We start from the raw sequence: 17,417 nt of genomic DNA, 5'->3' as shown, positions 1-17,417 counted from the left end.
CCATAGATCCCACAAAATCCACTTTCCCGTTCTGTTGCTCACCCAGAATTCCTCCACACGGCCTCTGACTCTCCCTCCACAGGAGCCATGCAAGCGCCTGTTTCTGGTGCTGCAGCAGTGGAACCTGAGGGGGTGAGACAGAGGATTTGAAGGAAACACCTGGCAAAATTTAGACACTTCTGCTTCCTGTTCCAATTATCCTGTTCAAATGTTTTACTACAATCCTACTAAAAGGAGTTTACCTACCTGTTCTTTTTTCCACATGGATTGCAATACCTAAGGTAGGCAACTCCTGAAGACAGGAGGTCAGCAGTACCATAGATGAGTCTTCCCAATGCCTCATGCACAAACCAGCTTAGTGCCTCACAGTGCTCTGAGAGAGCAGATAACAACAGCTCGTTCAGCTGGAAAGTCCACCCCAGACTACCTTGCTTACAACACCTATCACTGTCAAGGAAAGGGATTGAGAACACTTCCCCTTTTCTCACTGAATCTAAGACCCTGACAGACTCTTAGAACAGGAAGAGGGACTACATACTACCACCATAGGACATTTAGTGGCCTTCCCCATCATTGAAAAGGTCCCAAGACAATGTGACAAGTGACAACATATATGCATCTACACACCATCTTGTGGAGGCATGTGCCTTCCAATACCTCGCATATAACCTCAAACATGAGTTCTGCATCACCTCACAGATAGAGAGCTGCTCTTGGCAGATCAGAACTGACTACTCTGGAGTCCATCACACTGCATGAACTCAATCACCTGCAACACTTTTTTGAAAGATTATTTCTTACAGCTCACCAGGAAGAATGAAAAATGAGGTTCTCAGACTGTTCCTCACACCTCTGTTCTGCCCATCATGTACAAACAACATCGATGGAATGTAATTAGAGTATCTGCTTCCATTAGGATGCAAAGTATGTCAAAGTGGGAAGGAAGGAATGCTCTAGGGTACTACTCAGAGGTTATGATTCACTCATCAGCATAACAGCTTCCATCCTTGCCAACCCACCTTCAGTCCAGAGGGATCTTCAGCTGCTGTCTCCTCTGTTGGACAGGATTCTAGAGATTTATGAAGATGATTAATAGCCTCAAATGTGGCCCTGTGTACAGCCCTGATTCGGTCTTCTGTCATTCTTCCCCCATACAGATTCTGCACACCAACACTCACTGCAAAGATAGAGTATCAGAGATGTGTTTACAAAGCTAACTTTCCGAGCAGATCTTTCACCTCAGAGATTGACTTCAGTGGCTGCAGATGCCTGAGGGACAGTATGCAGCTCGCAGTAACAAAAAAGGTTTAGTACTCTCACATATATCCACAAGTTGCAGGATTATTTCAGAAATAGTACTCAACAGTGTTCTCTGTAATGACAGAGTCTTTCTATACTTACTTCCAAACCTTTGGCCACTGGAACCCAAAGCAGCAGCAGCCAAGGGGTGACTGTGTGAGCCTGCAGAGGCCTTTGCTGAAGAATCCTGGAGCGGGAGTGGTGCTATCAGCTTTGTACCACCTGGCCTGCCAGCTGGGTTAGACAAAGGTTCTTCATGGTGGCAGCTGCTGCTCATGCTGTCCTGCCCTTAAGGAGAAAGGAAGCACAGGCTGAAAAGGTTGCACCGTGAACCTCAGAGCCTTGCTCTACAGCCCAGAGAAGAGCCTTCATTTTGCCCAACAGTCTGCTTGCAAAATACTGTGAAGTGGTGACACCAATTTAATAGCAGGTTAGCACATCACCTGAGCCACTACAACATGTGCTCTTGGCCTGCTGCTGTGACAGGCAACGTGTCCAGCTCCAGTATGTGGTTTATAGCCACACACTGAACTCTGCAACTGTGATCAGAGCAGTGCAAAAAGGTCAGTTTTGCACACTGTTCCCAGACAATTTATTAATCTTGAAGATATCTCTCCTGTCAATATTTTGAACACAAAAACTATTGAAACATCCAAGAACAAATGGGCCAAGAGCTCATGAGCTTTTCTCTCTCAGGAATAGCACACTGGAAGCTGCTCATTTTGAATCTGGTAACTGGAATATTCAATCACAACAACATGCCTAAACAGCACAGTTCCATCCTGCAACAGAGGGAGTTAACACTTCACTGGCATGTTCTCATGGAGATACCCGTCTCAGTCATGTAGCCAAAGCTGGAAACCTAGATCCTAATGGTGGGAGGAAACTCCCTTGGGAAGCCACCACATTTCACAGGAAACTTTTGAGTTGTTCCATTCATCTGCTCCCAGACACGTATTTTGCAATTTACACTTTCCATCTTCAGTAAATCTCAACAAACATTTTATAGACCACAGGCCATATATAAGTTTATGCTGTATTTCCTCCATATTAACAACTATTTTTAAGACAAATTGTTTTGTAAACTTCTGGAGGCAAAAAAACCAATTATCCCTACCTTTTTCACTAGTATCTGCTGTTGAAATGTTAAGAGCACTGAGTGCAGCTTCCAAATCCTGCACTTGCTTTAATAACCGTTCCCCTTTATCTGGCAGCAGCTGAATGTTCACTGTAGCCAATGTACTCTGCAAACACGAAAAAAAACCAAAACCTGAGTGTGGTTACCAAGCTCTCTGCCAACACAGAACAATCTGGTCAGAAGTCTAAGCAGAACTAATCTTATCTCATTTTGATTTGTATTTTGATACTGTTCTGTAATCTCCAAAAGCTTTCAAGTGTCATTCAGTACAATTAAACGGTCTTTTAGCAGAAAATAAACTAACCATTAGTGTTCTTCAGAAAAGATGGAAGGACACAGGGACTCCTTTTTATGAAACAGGTAGTCAAGTGACTTGGACAATCCTGACCTCTCTCAAAGCACCCAACATTTAACCTACTTGAACAAACAACACTTCTGACTTTATTTTGAGGTTCTTTTCTGAACTCTAGGCAAACAGAGAGGTTCACAGTAAAAACTGTAGAACATAGTGATTGGCAATTATTTAAAAAAAAAAAAAAAAAAAAGCAAACAGGTAGTTAAGTTTACTTCATCCTAGTGTGAACTTTCATAGCTAGATCACTCCTACTGCACAAGGCCAAGAGAGGCTACCAGAAACAGCCATGTTACTTACAAAAGTTAAGCTGGCTGTGCACTATCCCATCTTATGCAAATTACTTTCAGGGTAAAAGACAAGACACAACCTCAGGTGGGCATCCCCAAATGCAGAAGGCTGTATTACCTTATAGGTAATTGTTTTGTATCTGCTTAATACAACCAGTCTGTACATAGGCTGAATTCCCTCTCGCACATCTTCCTACACCACATTTTGAGTTTGTGCTGCGAAGAGGTACCATATTCTGATGCCTGTCATGAGTAAGGGAAGTGACTCTGAAAACAATAACACCCTCCCCACCCCCCAAAATAGGTGCAATAAATGACCTTTTTCTGTTTCAGCTGGACTACAAGATGGTTATGAAGCATTTCAGGGTCCTTGGGTCCTTCCATGTGACATGATGCTCCTGCTCCTGGCAAAGATGTCCCCTGCACACTCTTTCCTGAAGGAATCTCAACTGATTTCTCAGGTTTACTTTTACCTGAGGAGGAACAGCCAAATTGTACTTCATCACTGTCACTGCCAGAAGCTTCCCCAGGAGACCCTGGTCCAAGCTGTGCCTTGGGCAGCTCTGCCTGTGCACCTCCCCTCAGGGCAGCACACTTCGATGCTGACTGTGCCCCTGAGGGGGAAAGGGCATCTTCTTTAGACACCAGTTTAATTCCACCATTCTTCTGACCAGTGCAATCTTTCTCTCTTGTTTCCTTATCCCCACAACTTTTTAAGCTTTTGTCTCCAAGCTGCTCCTCCACTGGAGGCTTGGTACTTGTACTTTGCTTTCCAAGACTTAGTGGCAAGAGTTTTGATCTCACGCCTGGCTCCTTGTCCACATGCTCAGAAGGCTTATTGGATTCCCTGCCACTGCCACCATATTTCTCTTCCTCTGAAAGCATATTTTTCCCTTTCCTGGTCTCAGAAAGGCCAAGTTTAGATTCAGACACTGTAGTCTCCTGAAATTCTGAGTCACTTTTACTTCCTGTGGATGGTTTCTTTTTATTTTTGAGTTCTTCTAGAGGTTCTGTCTCTGTGGAGGAATCAGAGGTTGATTTCTTTTCTTTATGTGACACCAACACTCTCTCATTCTCTGCTTTAACTCCTTTTGCTTTACTTTCCTCTCCATTTCCTTGATTCATCTGTTTCCAGGATGATGGTGCACAATTCTTGTCCAGCACTTTGAATGGATTTCTTTGGCTAGTGGGATTGAAGAAAGGTGCTGTGCTGGGCTGGGATTCCACGGCTTTTGACGCTTTGGTAGCTTTTGGATCCTGTAATTTATACAAGGGAATAAATGCTAACATATAAGTTATTAAAGCCTGTTAACTACACACACAACCTGATCACCTCAAACAAGACTTCATTCTCTACCAAGATCATCTTTCCTATCATTCTAACACAATCAGGATAAACGTTTCATTAGAAATCCAAAACAAAACTGCTGGTTTTCTACTTCCTTTGCCATTCCCATTGTTTTTTGGGATCAAGTCCCAACACCACAATCTCTAGAAAAGAGGACAGCCAGGAATCAAATCCAAGTTCCTTCTAAGACTGAAGAATAGTGAGTACTTCACACAACCTAAGAGAAAGAGAAGTCTCATCTAGAGAACAGCAGGCCTCGTACACTTTTCAGTTAGCAGACAGAAAATCGCCCACTAAGTACTTTCAGAGGTGACTACTGTATATGGAATGAAAAATCATGCTGGAATGAGGTGACACTACAATACAAAGGAAACACTCATACCTGCCATGGGACGCTTCCACACCATTTCTTCCCATTCAGCTTACTTTTAAGGCACCGGTAAAACAACCTACCAAGGATTAAAACAAGATTTCAACCCCAGGAGCCAGTAAAGAAGCTCTAAGCACTCTTTAAAAAGTATTTTGCACCAAAAAGCATCACAGACAAGTTCTGTTCATCTTTACATTCAGACCTTTGCATAACAAAAGGCCATGAACATGGGCAACAGAGAGCAGTGTTCTCTGGATAAAGATTCCTAGGCTTTGGGGTTTTTTTTTTTTTCATTTTAGCTATAGAAGAGTAACTGCTCAAGCAAAAATACCATCTACGTTTAGAGCCTTAGAAGCATCTTATGATTTCAAGGTGTAAGGAAACAACTCTTCTTTTAGCTACACTGCACAGACCACCTCATCTTTACAGCAACTCAGGGACAGAAATACTTTGGATGTGATTTCTTTTTCAAACTAGCAGCCAACCAGAACTGCTGCAAGTACTTTATCAGAAGTAACACTGGTGAATTTGATGCTAAGTTTGGATGAACGCAGCCACAGAGCCCTGTTAAATTCTGTTAAAAACAAACATTATCTGATGACCCAGGTTTATACTATTGGATATAACTGCTAATAAAAGTGGCAAACATTTGGAAACAGGGTAAATGAAGGCCTCAGGGCTCGACGACCCCTTTCAATTTTAGAAGGAAACTGCAAGTCAGTCACCATAAAACAATTCCAAACATTTCAACATGCACATTAAACCCCCATTTCCACTTTGAATGGCTGGCAGTTCAACTCTCACTTCTCATAAATAATAGAGAGAGCTAAGATCCTCCTGATCCTAAGAATGACGATCTTTATTTCAAATAGGCAGCATACTACAAAGTAAGTCTTCAAATATACCATAAAAATGAGATACTCTAATAATAGCCCTCCTTTCCCCACAGGACACATGTACAGCCTAGGTGGATGTTAAATCCTCATTTCAGAAAAACTGCCAAATCACAGGATTCAAGTTTTCTGACCAGTAACTGCAAAAACGAAAGGACCATTAGTCAGAAGCACTTTGAGAAGATTATTTTAAGAACTAAACATAGGATAAAGAAGGAAGAAGGAACATAGGTTTTACCCTAAAACCATAGGTTTTAAGGCAGACACACGGGTTTAAAAAATTTGAGGAACTTACTGGTATTCCTCTCTGTCCGGCTGCTGAACCAGGACTTGCAGCTCCACCACGCACCCCTCATGGATCAAGCAGTGAGAAGCAGGAACCCTGAAAGGAGGAAAGGAGAAGCGGAATAATAGAGACAAGACGAGCTGCCCAGGAAACTGCCACGGCAAAACAATCACTTGCGACAAAACAAAGATTACGTAAGAAAACAGGTTTGAGGCTGCTGACACAGCAGTGAACTTCCCTCAGGACAGGCACGTGTGTTCCCTGTCCCACAGTCCCCCTCCTGCCGCCCCCTGCCCTGCACCTACGGCGCCGGGAGGACGAAGCCGCAGGCAGCGGGGCCCTGCGTCCCGCACACGTAGAAGCTCTTCCCTTTGTTGGGGCCATCGCGGACGCCCGTTTTCAGCAAGCAGAGGGACCCTGCGGAGCGGAGAAAAGCAGAACTGGTCAGTCCGAGACCCCCACACCAAACCCCGCCGGGGCCCCCCGGGCCACCCCTCACCGTGCTCGGCGCACGGAACAGCCTCCATGGCCGGGCAGCCCTTTGAAGCGGCCAATGCCGCCCGGCCGGCGCGGCACAGCCAATCACCGCGGCGCTGCGCTGCGCGCGCCCCGATCCCCGCCCGCCCCGCGCCCTCCGGGCCGCGAACAAGCGCGAGGGAGACGCTAACGGGGCGTGGCCACTCCATGAGGGGCGCGGGCGGGGCGTGGCCGTGGGCAAGGGCCCCGGGCAAGGGCCCCGCCTCGGGATCACACCCGGCACGGCCGCGCTCCCAAAGCCGGCCCGGTGCGCAGGGAGGAGCCGTGCTCCACCCAGGACACCTCCCCGTCCTGGAAACGGCTCCAGCTGCCGCGGCTAACAGGTCCATCCTGCCAGCTGGACATACGTTTGAAAGTAAAATATTCAAACATTAATTTAAGTTGAAATAATAGTACAAACAAACATCAGGAACTGAGGATAAGTTGTTTTTTCTCTCTTCTGTATTTAAGATGGGAAATACAGTTTTACAAAATGTGTGCATTTCTCAATTACCGCTTTTGTTAACGACAACTCAAGTGAGAGAACAACTCCGGTAATAACAGAGTTATGGAAGGGTTATAAGGTGTGTACAAAAATACGAATAACATTAGCGATATTAACTCTGGCAGCCAAATTCAGCCACGGTGTAAACTCTTGCAACCCCCCTGACCTGCCTGAAGGCTGTATTTGTCTCAGAACCTGTGTGAAAAACGTGTTTTTTACACAATACTATCGCTTTTGTGCTTTCACACGTGCCTTGGAATTTTTTCTCCTACACAAAAGAGCGTTTTGGGCCAGCACCGACTCCTCCACGATGCATTCATACTTGCACGTGCCCTTCTGACATTCAGCAACGACTCTGCTCAACTTGTTCCGAAGCAGGAATATGGAATAAAAGGGATGCAGACAAAATACTTCCAGGCAAGTGTATAGCTTAAGGAGTGTTCAGTACTACAAGCAACTGTGATTGTAATGTTAATGACAGCAATAATGACCTCGATGCAGGGTGTTTCCCGGCAAATACTGGGATTTTTGGTTCTTTTTTTCCTAAGGTGTGCCCACAGATGCAAATTTCTCTAACACATAAGAAGTAAAAAACGCAGGAGTTCGAACCTCACTATTATTAATTGGTTTATTCCTGCATTATGCTAGGAGCCATCTTACTGGAGCTTAAGTGTTCTTGCTCTAACAGCCTGTTCTTAAATCAGCAAACCATGTACTGAATTTTAAGCATGCAGTTATATTTTACATGGGAACGCAGTGGGATTCAGGCTAGTTCAGAAAGTCAAGTTGCTTTGTCCAGAGATGGACATAAGCTTGTGCTGAAATACATCTCTGAGTTGGGAACACAGACAAATAGGATGTCTAAATACAGTACTGGACCGAGGCTCTGCCTCACAACACTTCGCTTCTGTGCCTCTGAACAAGTAACACAAAGACAAAACAAGTATACGCCTCGTTTTTGCCCAGATGGAAACATCCTGCTCCTGATTTCCAAACAACCTGCAGCAAAACCTCATACAAAGAAAGCACTTCTGGGGAAAGGTAGAGGCACAGAGGAGCAGACAGAGTAAACAAATGCAAATTCTTGGTCCTTAAGTCCATTTGCTACTGACACCCACCCCCAAGGAATTATCCTGCTCACATGTCTTCCTCTCTTTGAAATACGAAGTAAGGCAGGGCTGTAACCCACCAAAGTAAGGAAGGGGATAGCCCAGGAAGGCACAGAAAGGTTCCTCAAGCTGAACATACTCATATGATCCACCTCATCCCTCTTTTCCTTACAAACCTTCCCACCTTTACAGCTTGTTTCACCGCCAGCAGCTTGGCTGTGCCGAGTTCCCCTTCTTTGGCAAGGAGGACTCATCAGCCCTCTGACAAAGGCCTAACAAGGTAATGTCTGTACAGTGCTTAAGAACATGCAAAGTGCAGTGTAAGTGCCAAATGTTCTTATTTTTGAGATTACTGAATTAATACTCCAAAGAAATAGAAGCACTGAGGTAACTACAGCTTAAATACTACATTCCCTCAGGATTTAAAAAAAACAACTTTCTTCTCTCTAGAAGATGAATCCTGAATATGAAGTGGTAATATCTTACTTATGTTCTCTTAAGCTTAGCACGGCCACTCAGTGCCCTTTTAATAACAGCAAAACCAGGGACATGAGCTGAAGTTCTCAGAGAAACTAAGAATTCTGCACTAATGATTTCCTCAAATCCCATCTCTATGCTGTTCCCAGCCCAGGTCTGCTTCTAGCCATTACACCCAGAGGAGCTGGAGTCCTGTGCTGCCAAGCAAAGCAGAGTCCAGTATCAGATCTGGCATTCTGAACAGAAATAAATATCCCCCAGCAAAGGTAAGTAGGACCATAATCCGCACGAGCTCTCTGAAAAGTTCAGGTTTTGCCCTTAGTGAAGTCCTTGTTCCTCAGCTGGGAGTCTCTGACAGTAAGGCTTTATCCAATGCACAGGCTCATATCAGAGCACTCCAGCTATCAAGTACCAACTGATTATCCTGGTGGTCAGAAGAAGATGGATGCAACAAAGAATTAAACACTGCACATACGTTTTCTGTTTTGTTCCTGTATCAGCTTTGGCCAATAATGGACCCAAGATTTAACTGACTAATGATCTGGTCAATGAAACCAACCCCTGCATTCCTATGCACTGTGTGATAATGACATGGCAGAAGACTCAAAGAGCACCCTAAGCAGTAAACAAACACTGCTGCAAAATGCTGATGCAAGTACCAGAATTCAGCTGTTTCCATGTGTTGAAAAAACATTGGAAACATCCCGACACGGTATCCTGGTTCTGGTGAAACACTAACAGCTGCAGTAGGCCCCGCTTAGTGGTTTCGTTCTGTTTTCTTACTCCAGTGCTTGTGTCAAATGTTCCCTTCATCGATGCTCTGCAACTTCAGTCTTTGGCTGGCATGGGGCCTGGCACCACGCCGCGTGTTCCCACTGCTTCCTGCCAGAGTCCGCAAGGGGAACAGGGCTCCTGGTAAAGCATCTTCCCCAAACAGGCTGAGTTTCGCATCAGCTTCAATAGCTCTGGCCAGACTGGCTGCGTAACTGTCCAGAGATTTATGGACTTCAGCTTTTACATGAAGAACAGAATTCTTTGCAGCTTCTGAAAAAAAAAAAGATAACAGTTGATGAGCATGACTGTGCAAATGCTTGAAAACTAATATAGATCCTGTTGTAAAGGCATGATCATGCTCTCTGCAAAATAACTACCCAACAGAGCACATTTACCAACAATATTCAGGCTTCCTACACCATTCTGTGGCCACAAAGCTTCAGAGTGGGATAATCTGCATTGATGCAGTCGTTTTTGTAGCATTTGTATACCTCTCTACCCACCAACATGTTGAACAACACAAGAGTTCATCCCAAATGTAACTCTTCAGTGAGGCTGCTGAAATAATTTAAAGCCCCAGGGATCCTGAAAACCCTGAGACTCACCAGGGAGAACTGCTAAACCTTTGGGGACCTGAGCACTAAGATTTCCCTCTTTCACTCAGACAAGAAATTATATGTCTGCTCATATGTAATCACTCAGAAAGATAGTGGGAAATGTATGCTAATGTATTTGTACAAGGGAATATTCATTTCATGCTGGGAAGAGGACAAAAGGGAATTTTGCCAAGATCTTTATAAATTCCATTGAAAGAGTTTTCTCATTATTTCAGGTTTTATTATTACTTGATTCTTAAAGGCATTCTGCTATTCTATTATATTCTGTTTTCATACTGTCCACAATCATATATTGTTTAGAAAATTCAGTTGTTATTATCGAGTCTTCTATTGAAATTATTGTAACTATCAGCCTAAATTAATGTTCCAACATTTTACAGATGGTCACAGCAACACTCTGGCAGCCCAGAACCAAAAAGCAAGTTGACTGAAGAAAGTGCATGTGGTTCATCCGTTTTCACCCATACCTGCTGAGGAACACACCCAGTAAAGTGAAGTGGAATTTAAGTAAATAAAAGTAAACTAAACAGAATAAAATTATATTCAGTTCATTCAAGTCTGTAAATGGAAGAATTTCAAGTCTGTAAGTGACAAAGTTGAGAAGAGACAGCAAGTGAGAAACACAGGGATAATGCAATCAAAATATGAGGGCAGGAAAATATATGCCCTGAGAAACAAAACAGACTGTAACAGCCACCAAGATGAGTGGAGTTGCAGAGAGGATACCGCTGTGCAATATAATTTTTATATATTGCAGGGAATCCCAGCTTCTAACTCTTGTCCTTGCTTGCTGCTCCTTGAGATCTGGAAGAAAGACCTGATTTTGCTTTCTGTTGTAGCTGCATGAATGATCAGGTCTGTTAAGGCAAACAGTGGTCAGATACTTTTCAAGACAATTCTCAAGGTCCTGGAAGGCTTCCTGAGCCTACAATATAGTTGACTCTGAGCATTTTCATACTTACTCCTACACTCACCTTTAATTTGCTCTACTTCATCTTCAAACGTCACTGAACTCCTCCTTCGAGGGGGACAGACGCAGTGTGGGGCGAGAGGGCCATCTGAGCTATAATCTTCAAGAAGCATTGTATCTGTTCCTGAAAAGAGCAAGAGTCCTCAAGTAAAACAGTAAGACTGGGATACAATATGGTGGCAAAAAATTTTCAGCAGTTCCTTCAGAAGATGTCTAAACCCAGCTTTTGTGAGTAAATTTCAGCTCAAATTAAACACTGCATGGAAAAAGAATGAGGTCCGTTTTCATTCAAAGGATTGGGAAACCTTCTCATTAGAGACTGGGCATTGCAGGCCCCAGGATCATGTACTGCATGCAGCAGGTAACACTGAAGAGGGACTAAGGCTTCCTTCTGCTCTTCAGTAACTCACAGTAAAAGCATCCAAGTGAAATAGTATTTCACAGTGGATCACTATATATCCATTCCCAGACTATGGACTGTGCTCCCTCCTTAACCAACAGAGGTACTTCTAACAGCATTTGGTGTCTCTTTAGTTTTGTTCATTTGTTTAAATTGCTTTCACAAGATGGTAACACCACATCCTCTTCACTGAGGCAGGTTTACCAGGAGGCTACTCTCCTTTATCACATACAGCTGCAGAATATCCACAACAGGCATAAAGCTACCACCACAAAACAACTACCAAAAATAAATCCCAGCTCCACAGACTTCCTTTACAATTGTAGAAAACAACTCCCTTACACCAAGCAACCTTTTAAAGATCCCCCTCTGGTGTCTCTAAAGCAGAAATACTCTCTAAAATAACTACTGTAGTTAAGGACTGGTAGCTGAGTTAACTGCCAGAAAAATCTAGTGACAGATCTGGACAGAAAATTACCATCAGAACTCTTTTTTTGTTTTCCAAACCATCTTCAGTTGAGAGATCTTAAGTAGTAATGAAATCATAAGCTGAAACCATCCCAAGTGTTTATGTTTACACTGCAGGATGAACAAGACAAAGTCTCTTACAGAATAGGAAACAAGCACATTCTTCACAGCACTTTGTTGCTCTGTTCCTTGTGGATACAGAGAAAGTCTCTAAACAACAGAAACTGAAGAAGGGCACAAAAGCAGTGCATCTTGTTCCCAGGACACATTACCAAGGGAGGGTCATCATCCAGTAAGCAGCATTTTGCAAGTAAATCTATCAAGAGCAAGGGAGGAAAAAAGCAACTGCAGTTTTGTTGTAACAGCTGGAACAGATGCTTCATGTCATTCGTCCACCAGGAGACATCTGTGGGTGTAAATACGGACTGTCCATGAGAGTGCTGCCAAGTGCAAACTTCTGTCCAAGTAGGGAGCAAGAGACTTGCAGTTACCTGAATCCTGTGAGCAGCTGAAACCCGTGTCTCCTGTGCTGCTGCTGTTTCCCAGTGGCCTCCCACCCGCCATGAGGGCAGTAAGGTGAGGAGATAGTCCCAAATCTGCAAGAAAATTTTGCTTTTGTTACACAGTGAATGGTTAAGGAATTTGCAAGAGTAAACTTCTCTTCCAGTAATACCACTCCACTGCCTTATTTATTATTCTGCATATAAAACTTACCTTGCTGATGCAGAGAGCACAGTATCAGGACTTCTGGACTTTACATCTAAGAAATCCAGTCAGCAGCTCTCAGGTTCGGAAAGGCAAATCTACTTTCTCCCTGCAACATGTCCCTCCCACTCTTTTGCAACTGTGTGTGTTTTATCAGCCAGACAAGTTGAGCACCAAGCAAATGCTCTCACATGGATGGGGAGATTTGCCAGGCATCTTCTAGACAGAGAATAACCTGGTAGCCACTGGCAGCTGTGACAGGCCATTAGTGTGGGAAGAAGCTTATGAGCAAGGCTGAGGCACAGAGATGCCCAACTTCTTTCAAATTTCCAAAACAAGAAGGGAGGAGATCCTGGGATTTTTACAAAGGTGCTGTCTTTGGATCCCACCTTGAAATTTTGTTGTGGGTTTGTTGGGGGTCTTTTTCCCCTCCCTATCAGCCTCCAGCTAATACATCTGATAAGAAGCTGACAGCTTCAAGTTTATCACTTGGAAAGAGAAAGAAATTTCCTTTCTTTTCCCTCCCCACCTCAGTTTCCAATGTATTAATCCATACATTTCTTGGATACAGACTTGCCAAAGCTCCTGCAGCTTGTGATGTGGCTACAGCTCCATAACTCTTATTTACATGACAGTCTCTTGCAGTGTTCCCAGGCTGCAGAAAAGATAACGAATGCCTTGCTGCTCTCATCTTCCTTCTGCATTTTAGATCATCCTTCCCAATTAAATAATTTCAGTTTTTGCCTCTGCATTAAATATCCCTTGAAGATATTCTGTTTTCGGAAGCTTCTGATTAGGACCAGGGAAATTATTAAAAATCTGATTGTCATTGCTTTGCTACTTAAAAAAATTCCAAACCACCAAACTGAGCAACTGGAGGTCTCAGTCTGCAACATGGGGAGACACCAAATAGTTCTATGGTTTTACACGGTTTTACTTTGTTTATGATCTTTTCTTCACAACCATTAAGCCTAAAAACTGAACTTGCAGAAGCAGTTACACTGGTGGAACCTTACTGGATTTCAGAGAGTTGCAGCATAAGGCCATTAATCAAAGAAAAAGTGCTGCAAAAAGTACTGTCGGTAGAGCTCAAATCTGGGCAACACAAAATGGAAGGCACACAAAAGGAAATGCTAAGAAAGAACAAAATAAATTATTTTTATTAACCTCATCACTATGTCTTCTCTGCCTGAGAAAGTTTTATTATAGAAGGAGAAAGATGTTAACTGCAAGAAAATGGAAAAATTCTCCATTCAAATGTCTATAACCTGACTGATAAAAGACTTCGGAAAACTCCAGAAACATTCAACTTTCGTTACAGAGCCCTGAAACATGCCAAACATAGGCAGACAGGAAGCCTTGCTCTTAGTAGTATTAAGGAAGTATCTTTTGCAGGTAAATCTTACCTGTGATCCTGTTGGAAATGCTGAATAGCCTCGATGTCCTGTGCCGCTGAACAAAGGACTCACGGTAATACCGATCCCCAAAGCACATTCCCAGGAGTTCCTTGCGCACTGTCTTGTTCCACAGCCCATAAATTAGCGGATGGCAAATGGCACTGGAAAAGGACAGCCATGTAGCCAATGTCTCCAAAGCAGGGGAAATACTGTTTTTCCCCCAAAGTGCCTCTGATGTAATTACCACCATGTAAGGCCCCCACGTAATGACGAAAGCCCCGATGACAACCAAGATGGTTATGAAAGCTTTGCACTGATTGGCTGAGTAAACAACCCCTTGGAAAGCGTTCCTTCGGCTGCCAGAGGAGGACGTGGAGGTGCTGGAGTTCTTCCTCCCGTTCCTCTGCGAGTCCTCCTCCACAATGACAATGCTCCCACAGTGGATTTTGCGGGCCTTAATCCTTGCCACGCGGAATATGAATCCATAGCAGATCATCATGACCACGAAGGGCAGTAGCGCACACCAGATCTGCCAAAAGGCCGTGTAGGCAGCCTCCTTGTGCCAGGCTGCCACACACATCCACTTGAATTGGTCAAACTCCAAAGAGGACCAGCCAAAAAGAGGAGGGAGGCAGCCAATAAGGGAATGCAGCCACACGTACACAAGAGCTACCACTGCTCTGTTGCCCGTTATCTTCATCGGATAAACCATTGGGTACAGCACAGCGTAGTACCTGGGGGACAAGAAAAGAAGTAGTCCACAGGAGCATATAAGACATACAATAAAGAAAAGAACATGCTTTAATGATGTTGATATCTAGTTCTTTTTTCTTCAAACAAGCTCAGAAACTCTCTTTCTAGAAACAGTTACATACAGGCATCACTGCAGTCAAGACTATCAAACTTGGATGAAGGCACTCATGCAACCATTACATCTGTTCCTACATGTGAGTGTATGCTTAGGGTATAATCTGGAATTTTAAGTCACTATTTCATGTTTATCGAATAGTATGTTATTATACCATCAAGAGCTTTAAAAAACTCTAGATGCATCTCTGCATTTTGTGTTATTAATGACATCACTTTCTCTTGCTCCACATCAAAATTTCACAAGGGGCTGGAGGAAAAATGTCACTCCAGCAGTACACCATGTTCCCCTCTGCAGTGCTTCTCAACTCTTATGCACAGCCAGTGAGTTACTCTACGAGATGAGCACATAATTTGTTGCCATTCATTACCAAAGAGCAGCTTACCGGTCTACAGCTATGAGTCCCAGAGTGAGCATGCTGGCTGAGCTGATCAGCATGTAGAGCAGGGCTGAGAAATTGCACCAAACAACCCCGAAGATCCATTCTCGCCTGATGGAGCTGGTGACAACAAAAGGCAGCACCAGCACAGAGAGTAGGAAGTTGGAAAGGGTCAGGCTGAACACAAACTTGTTGCTCAAGGTGAGAAGGTACGACTTCCGATACAGGGTGACGACAATCACCAGGTTGCCCAAACAGATGAAGATGGCAATGACGATTATAGCAATGGACTCAGTTACTCTGACTGCCCCATCTTCCTCTGTGGTCAGGTTCCTCAGGCCCTTCCCATTGCTGAGGGAGGAATTGCTGGTCATGGTCAGAGTGTGCAGATCTGGAGCAGCCAAGACATGCTGAGCAGCTAGAAGCAGAACAACGCTCAGAAACATTCAGGTAATAGTTCTTCAAACTCTTTTCAATGACTGGAGGCCCTTTTGCCTTTGTTAAAATTTACCTGTAGTATGTGGGAAACCATTTTAGATGGGCAAGTGAAGGGGCAGTAAATTGCCTATGGTCACACCAAAGATGACAACACCAAGCCTGAAACAGGGAAGACAAGAAGTGGTGAAGGGGGGGAATAAGAAAGAAAATAAGCACTTTTTACTTCAAAAATTTCTAAGGATCTTACTTGTTTCTAAATTCTACTTACCAGCTCCTTCATCTAGGCTGTGAAGAAACAAGAATGCCACTATCAGTCTTTGTTTCTCTTACTTTAAAGAAAGTCACTTAAAAAAAAAAAATCTGCCTGTTTATCCTGATTGTTACCTTGTATTCTGCCTATGCAGCATTTGCTGGTGGTCTATGGATGCCTGGCTAGTCATACCCTGCTGACTGTTTCGTAACAGCTGCTAAGTAACATTCAAAGACTCAGGGACCACTTCATGTACTCTCCCAACATCATTTCTCCACGTTCATAATCACCTTAGCTACAGTGCTGATTGTATTTTATTGCCTATACCAAAGAACTGGGGGAATTGGCTTTCTGTACGAGGTCTGAAAGACACTTCCTCGCATTAAGATGAGGTCCATGCTATAGAAATGCTTGAGAACTTTTAATCCTTGACTTCTCAGTGTTAGCATCCATCCCACTGATTCACAACCTCATCTTGTGAAACCTTGTTATTTCTCCCAATTCCTTAGCAATTCGTCTTTTCCCTGCTGCCTCCAAATGACATTCACTACCCACTTTATTCAGTTCTTCAACCATCTACAGCACAGCATAGTGAACAAACAAACAAAACCAAAAAATGCAAATATGCAGACCAAAAAAGTAAAAGAGTCTACCAATTAATATAAGTTGATTTTAGCATTACTTGGAAGTAAGAGACTCAGGAAAGTTATCTCAGCTAATTCTGCAGCTATGCCAGACATTGGTCCCAGACAGACGGGAGTACTCACAGAAACACTTCCATCTGTGCGGCTGCTGTGGCATTAGGCAGCAGTGTCAGCCTGGAAAGACGCCTTTTTTCCATTTTTATCTGTACTTTCCTAAGAACATAATTAAAGACATTACTGGGCCATGCTCTGTAAAAGCGTAACTTAGCTCTTCCCTAGCCTCTGACTGAGGATGTTTGCAAAAACACTTCCCCTCGAGTTTCTTTCTCTCTCAGCATGCCTGCACCACATCTGTGTGCCTTTCCAACACTTTTTGGCCGGAGCGGGTTTTGGAAACGCAGCTTCCATCGCGGCCGCTCCCCTGCGATAGCGATGCCCGGGGGCACCTGGCGCTCCCCGTCCCCTCACGGCCCTGCTGCACCCTGGGGGCGAAAGCGGCCTCTGGCAGAGGTGGCCCTCCCGGGGCAGGGCAACCTGGGGCGGGGACAGCACCGCATCCCATCCCATCCCATCCCGTCCCATCCCATCCCGTCCCATCCCTGCCGCGGGCAGCGCGGCCAGGATTCCCGCACTCACAGAGCGGGTAGGACCGAGTTGGAAATACGGTGGGGAAGGGGGGTTTCGCCATTTTACCCCGCGCTCCCTCCGGCAGCGAACAAAGGGCTGGAACAGGGTCCTCCGCCCCGGGCATCCATCGCCTCCCCCCACCCGCCGGCGGCGAGCGGGTCCCGCCGCCGCTCCCGCCGCCTCTACGCCCGTCCCGGCTCCGCACTCACCGCCCACGGCCGCCGGAGCGGGACGTTCCTGGCTGAGGCGGCCGGGACCCCCCTGCACCGCCGCGGCCCCAGCCTCCCCCGCCATGGC

The 17,417-nt window shown here is 44.6% G+C and overlaps 2 protein-coding genes and 1 long non-coding RNA gene across 6 annotated transcripts in view; 1 reads left to right on the top strand and 2 right to left on the bottom strand.

Moving 5' to 3' along the window:
* The window catches only part of LOC104687205 (transcription termination factor 2), an 18,038-nt gene extending 11,446 nt beyond the window's left edge, over window positions 1-6,592 (bottom strand). The window contains 9 exon segments of the mRNA XM_039559398.1: window positions 43-124; window positions 1,020-1,177; window positions 1,402-1,587; window positions 2,417-2,543; window positions 3,398-4,336; window positions 4,810-4,876; window positions 5,986-6,072; window positions 6,282-6,393; window positions 6,476-6,592. Of these exon segments, the coding sequence (XP_039415332.1) occupies window positions 43-124; window positions 1,020-1,177; window positions 1,402-1,587; window positions 2,417-2,543; window positions 3,398-4,336; window positions 4,810-4,876; window positions 5,986-6,072; window positions 6,282-6,393; window positions 6,476-6,503 (1,786 nt within the window). The 5' untranslated portion in view covers window positions 6,504-6,592.
* The window catches only part of LOC109144149, a 24,469-nt gene extending 13,539 nt beyond the window's left edge, over window positions 1-10,930 (top strand). The window contains exons 3-5 of the long non-coding RNA XR_005603044.1: window positions 5,747-6,419; window positions 7,277-8,849; window positions 10,355-10,930. This is a non-coding gene — a long non-coding RNA (uncharacterized LOC109144149). The remainder of the gene's footprint in view (window positions 1-5,746; window positions 6,420-7,276; window positions 8,850-10,354) is intronic.
* Window positions 6,937-17,417, bottom strand: GPR161 (G protein-coupled receptor 161). Of its 4 annotated transcripts, none has more exons than XM_039559444.1 (8): window positions 17,330-17,417; window positions 16,617-16,706; window positions 15,868-15,884; window positions 15,168-15,758; window positions 13,924-14,648; window positions 12,304-12,408; window positions 10,949-11,068; window positions 6,937-9,627 (listed from the first exon to the last, which is right to left on the bottom strand). In XM_039559444.1, the coding sequence occupies exons 4-8, from the start codon at window positions 15,605-15,607 to the stop codon at window positions 9,380-9,382; spliced, it is 1,638 nt and encodes a 545-aa protein (XP_039415378.1). In that variant the 5' UTR covers window positions 15,608-15,758; window positions 15,868-15,884; window positions 16,617-16,706; window positions 17,330-17,417; the 3' UTR covers window positions 6,937-9,379. The 4 variants fall into 4 exon arrangements, with proteins under 4 accessions (XP_039415378.1, XP_039415392.1, XP_039415370.1 ...); XM_039559458.1 differs by lacking the exon at window positions 15,868-15,884 and having other exon boundaries at window positions 15,168-15,579; window positions 15,673-15,758; XM_039559436.1 differs by lacking the exon at window positions 15,868-15,884.

Source organism: Corvus cornix, chromosome 1 (genome assembly GCF_000738735.6).
Source record: "Corvus cornix cornix isolate S_Up_H32 chromosome 1, ASM73873v5, whole genome shotgun sequence".
Classification (NCBI taxonomy): Eukaryota; Metazoa; Chordata; class Aves; order Passeriformes; family Corvidae; genus Corvus; species Corvus cornix.
Note: the sequence above shows the minus strand (reverse complement) of the source record. Positions and strands in the feature narration are given on the sequence as shown.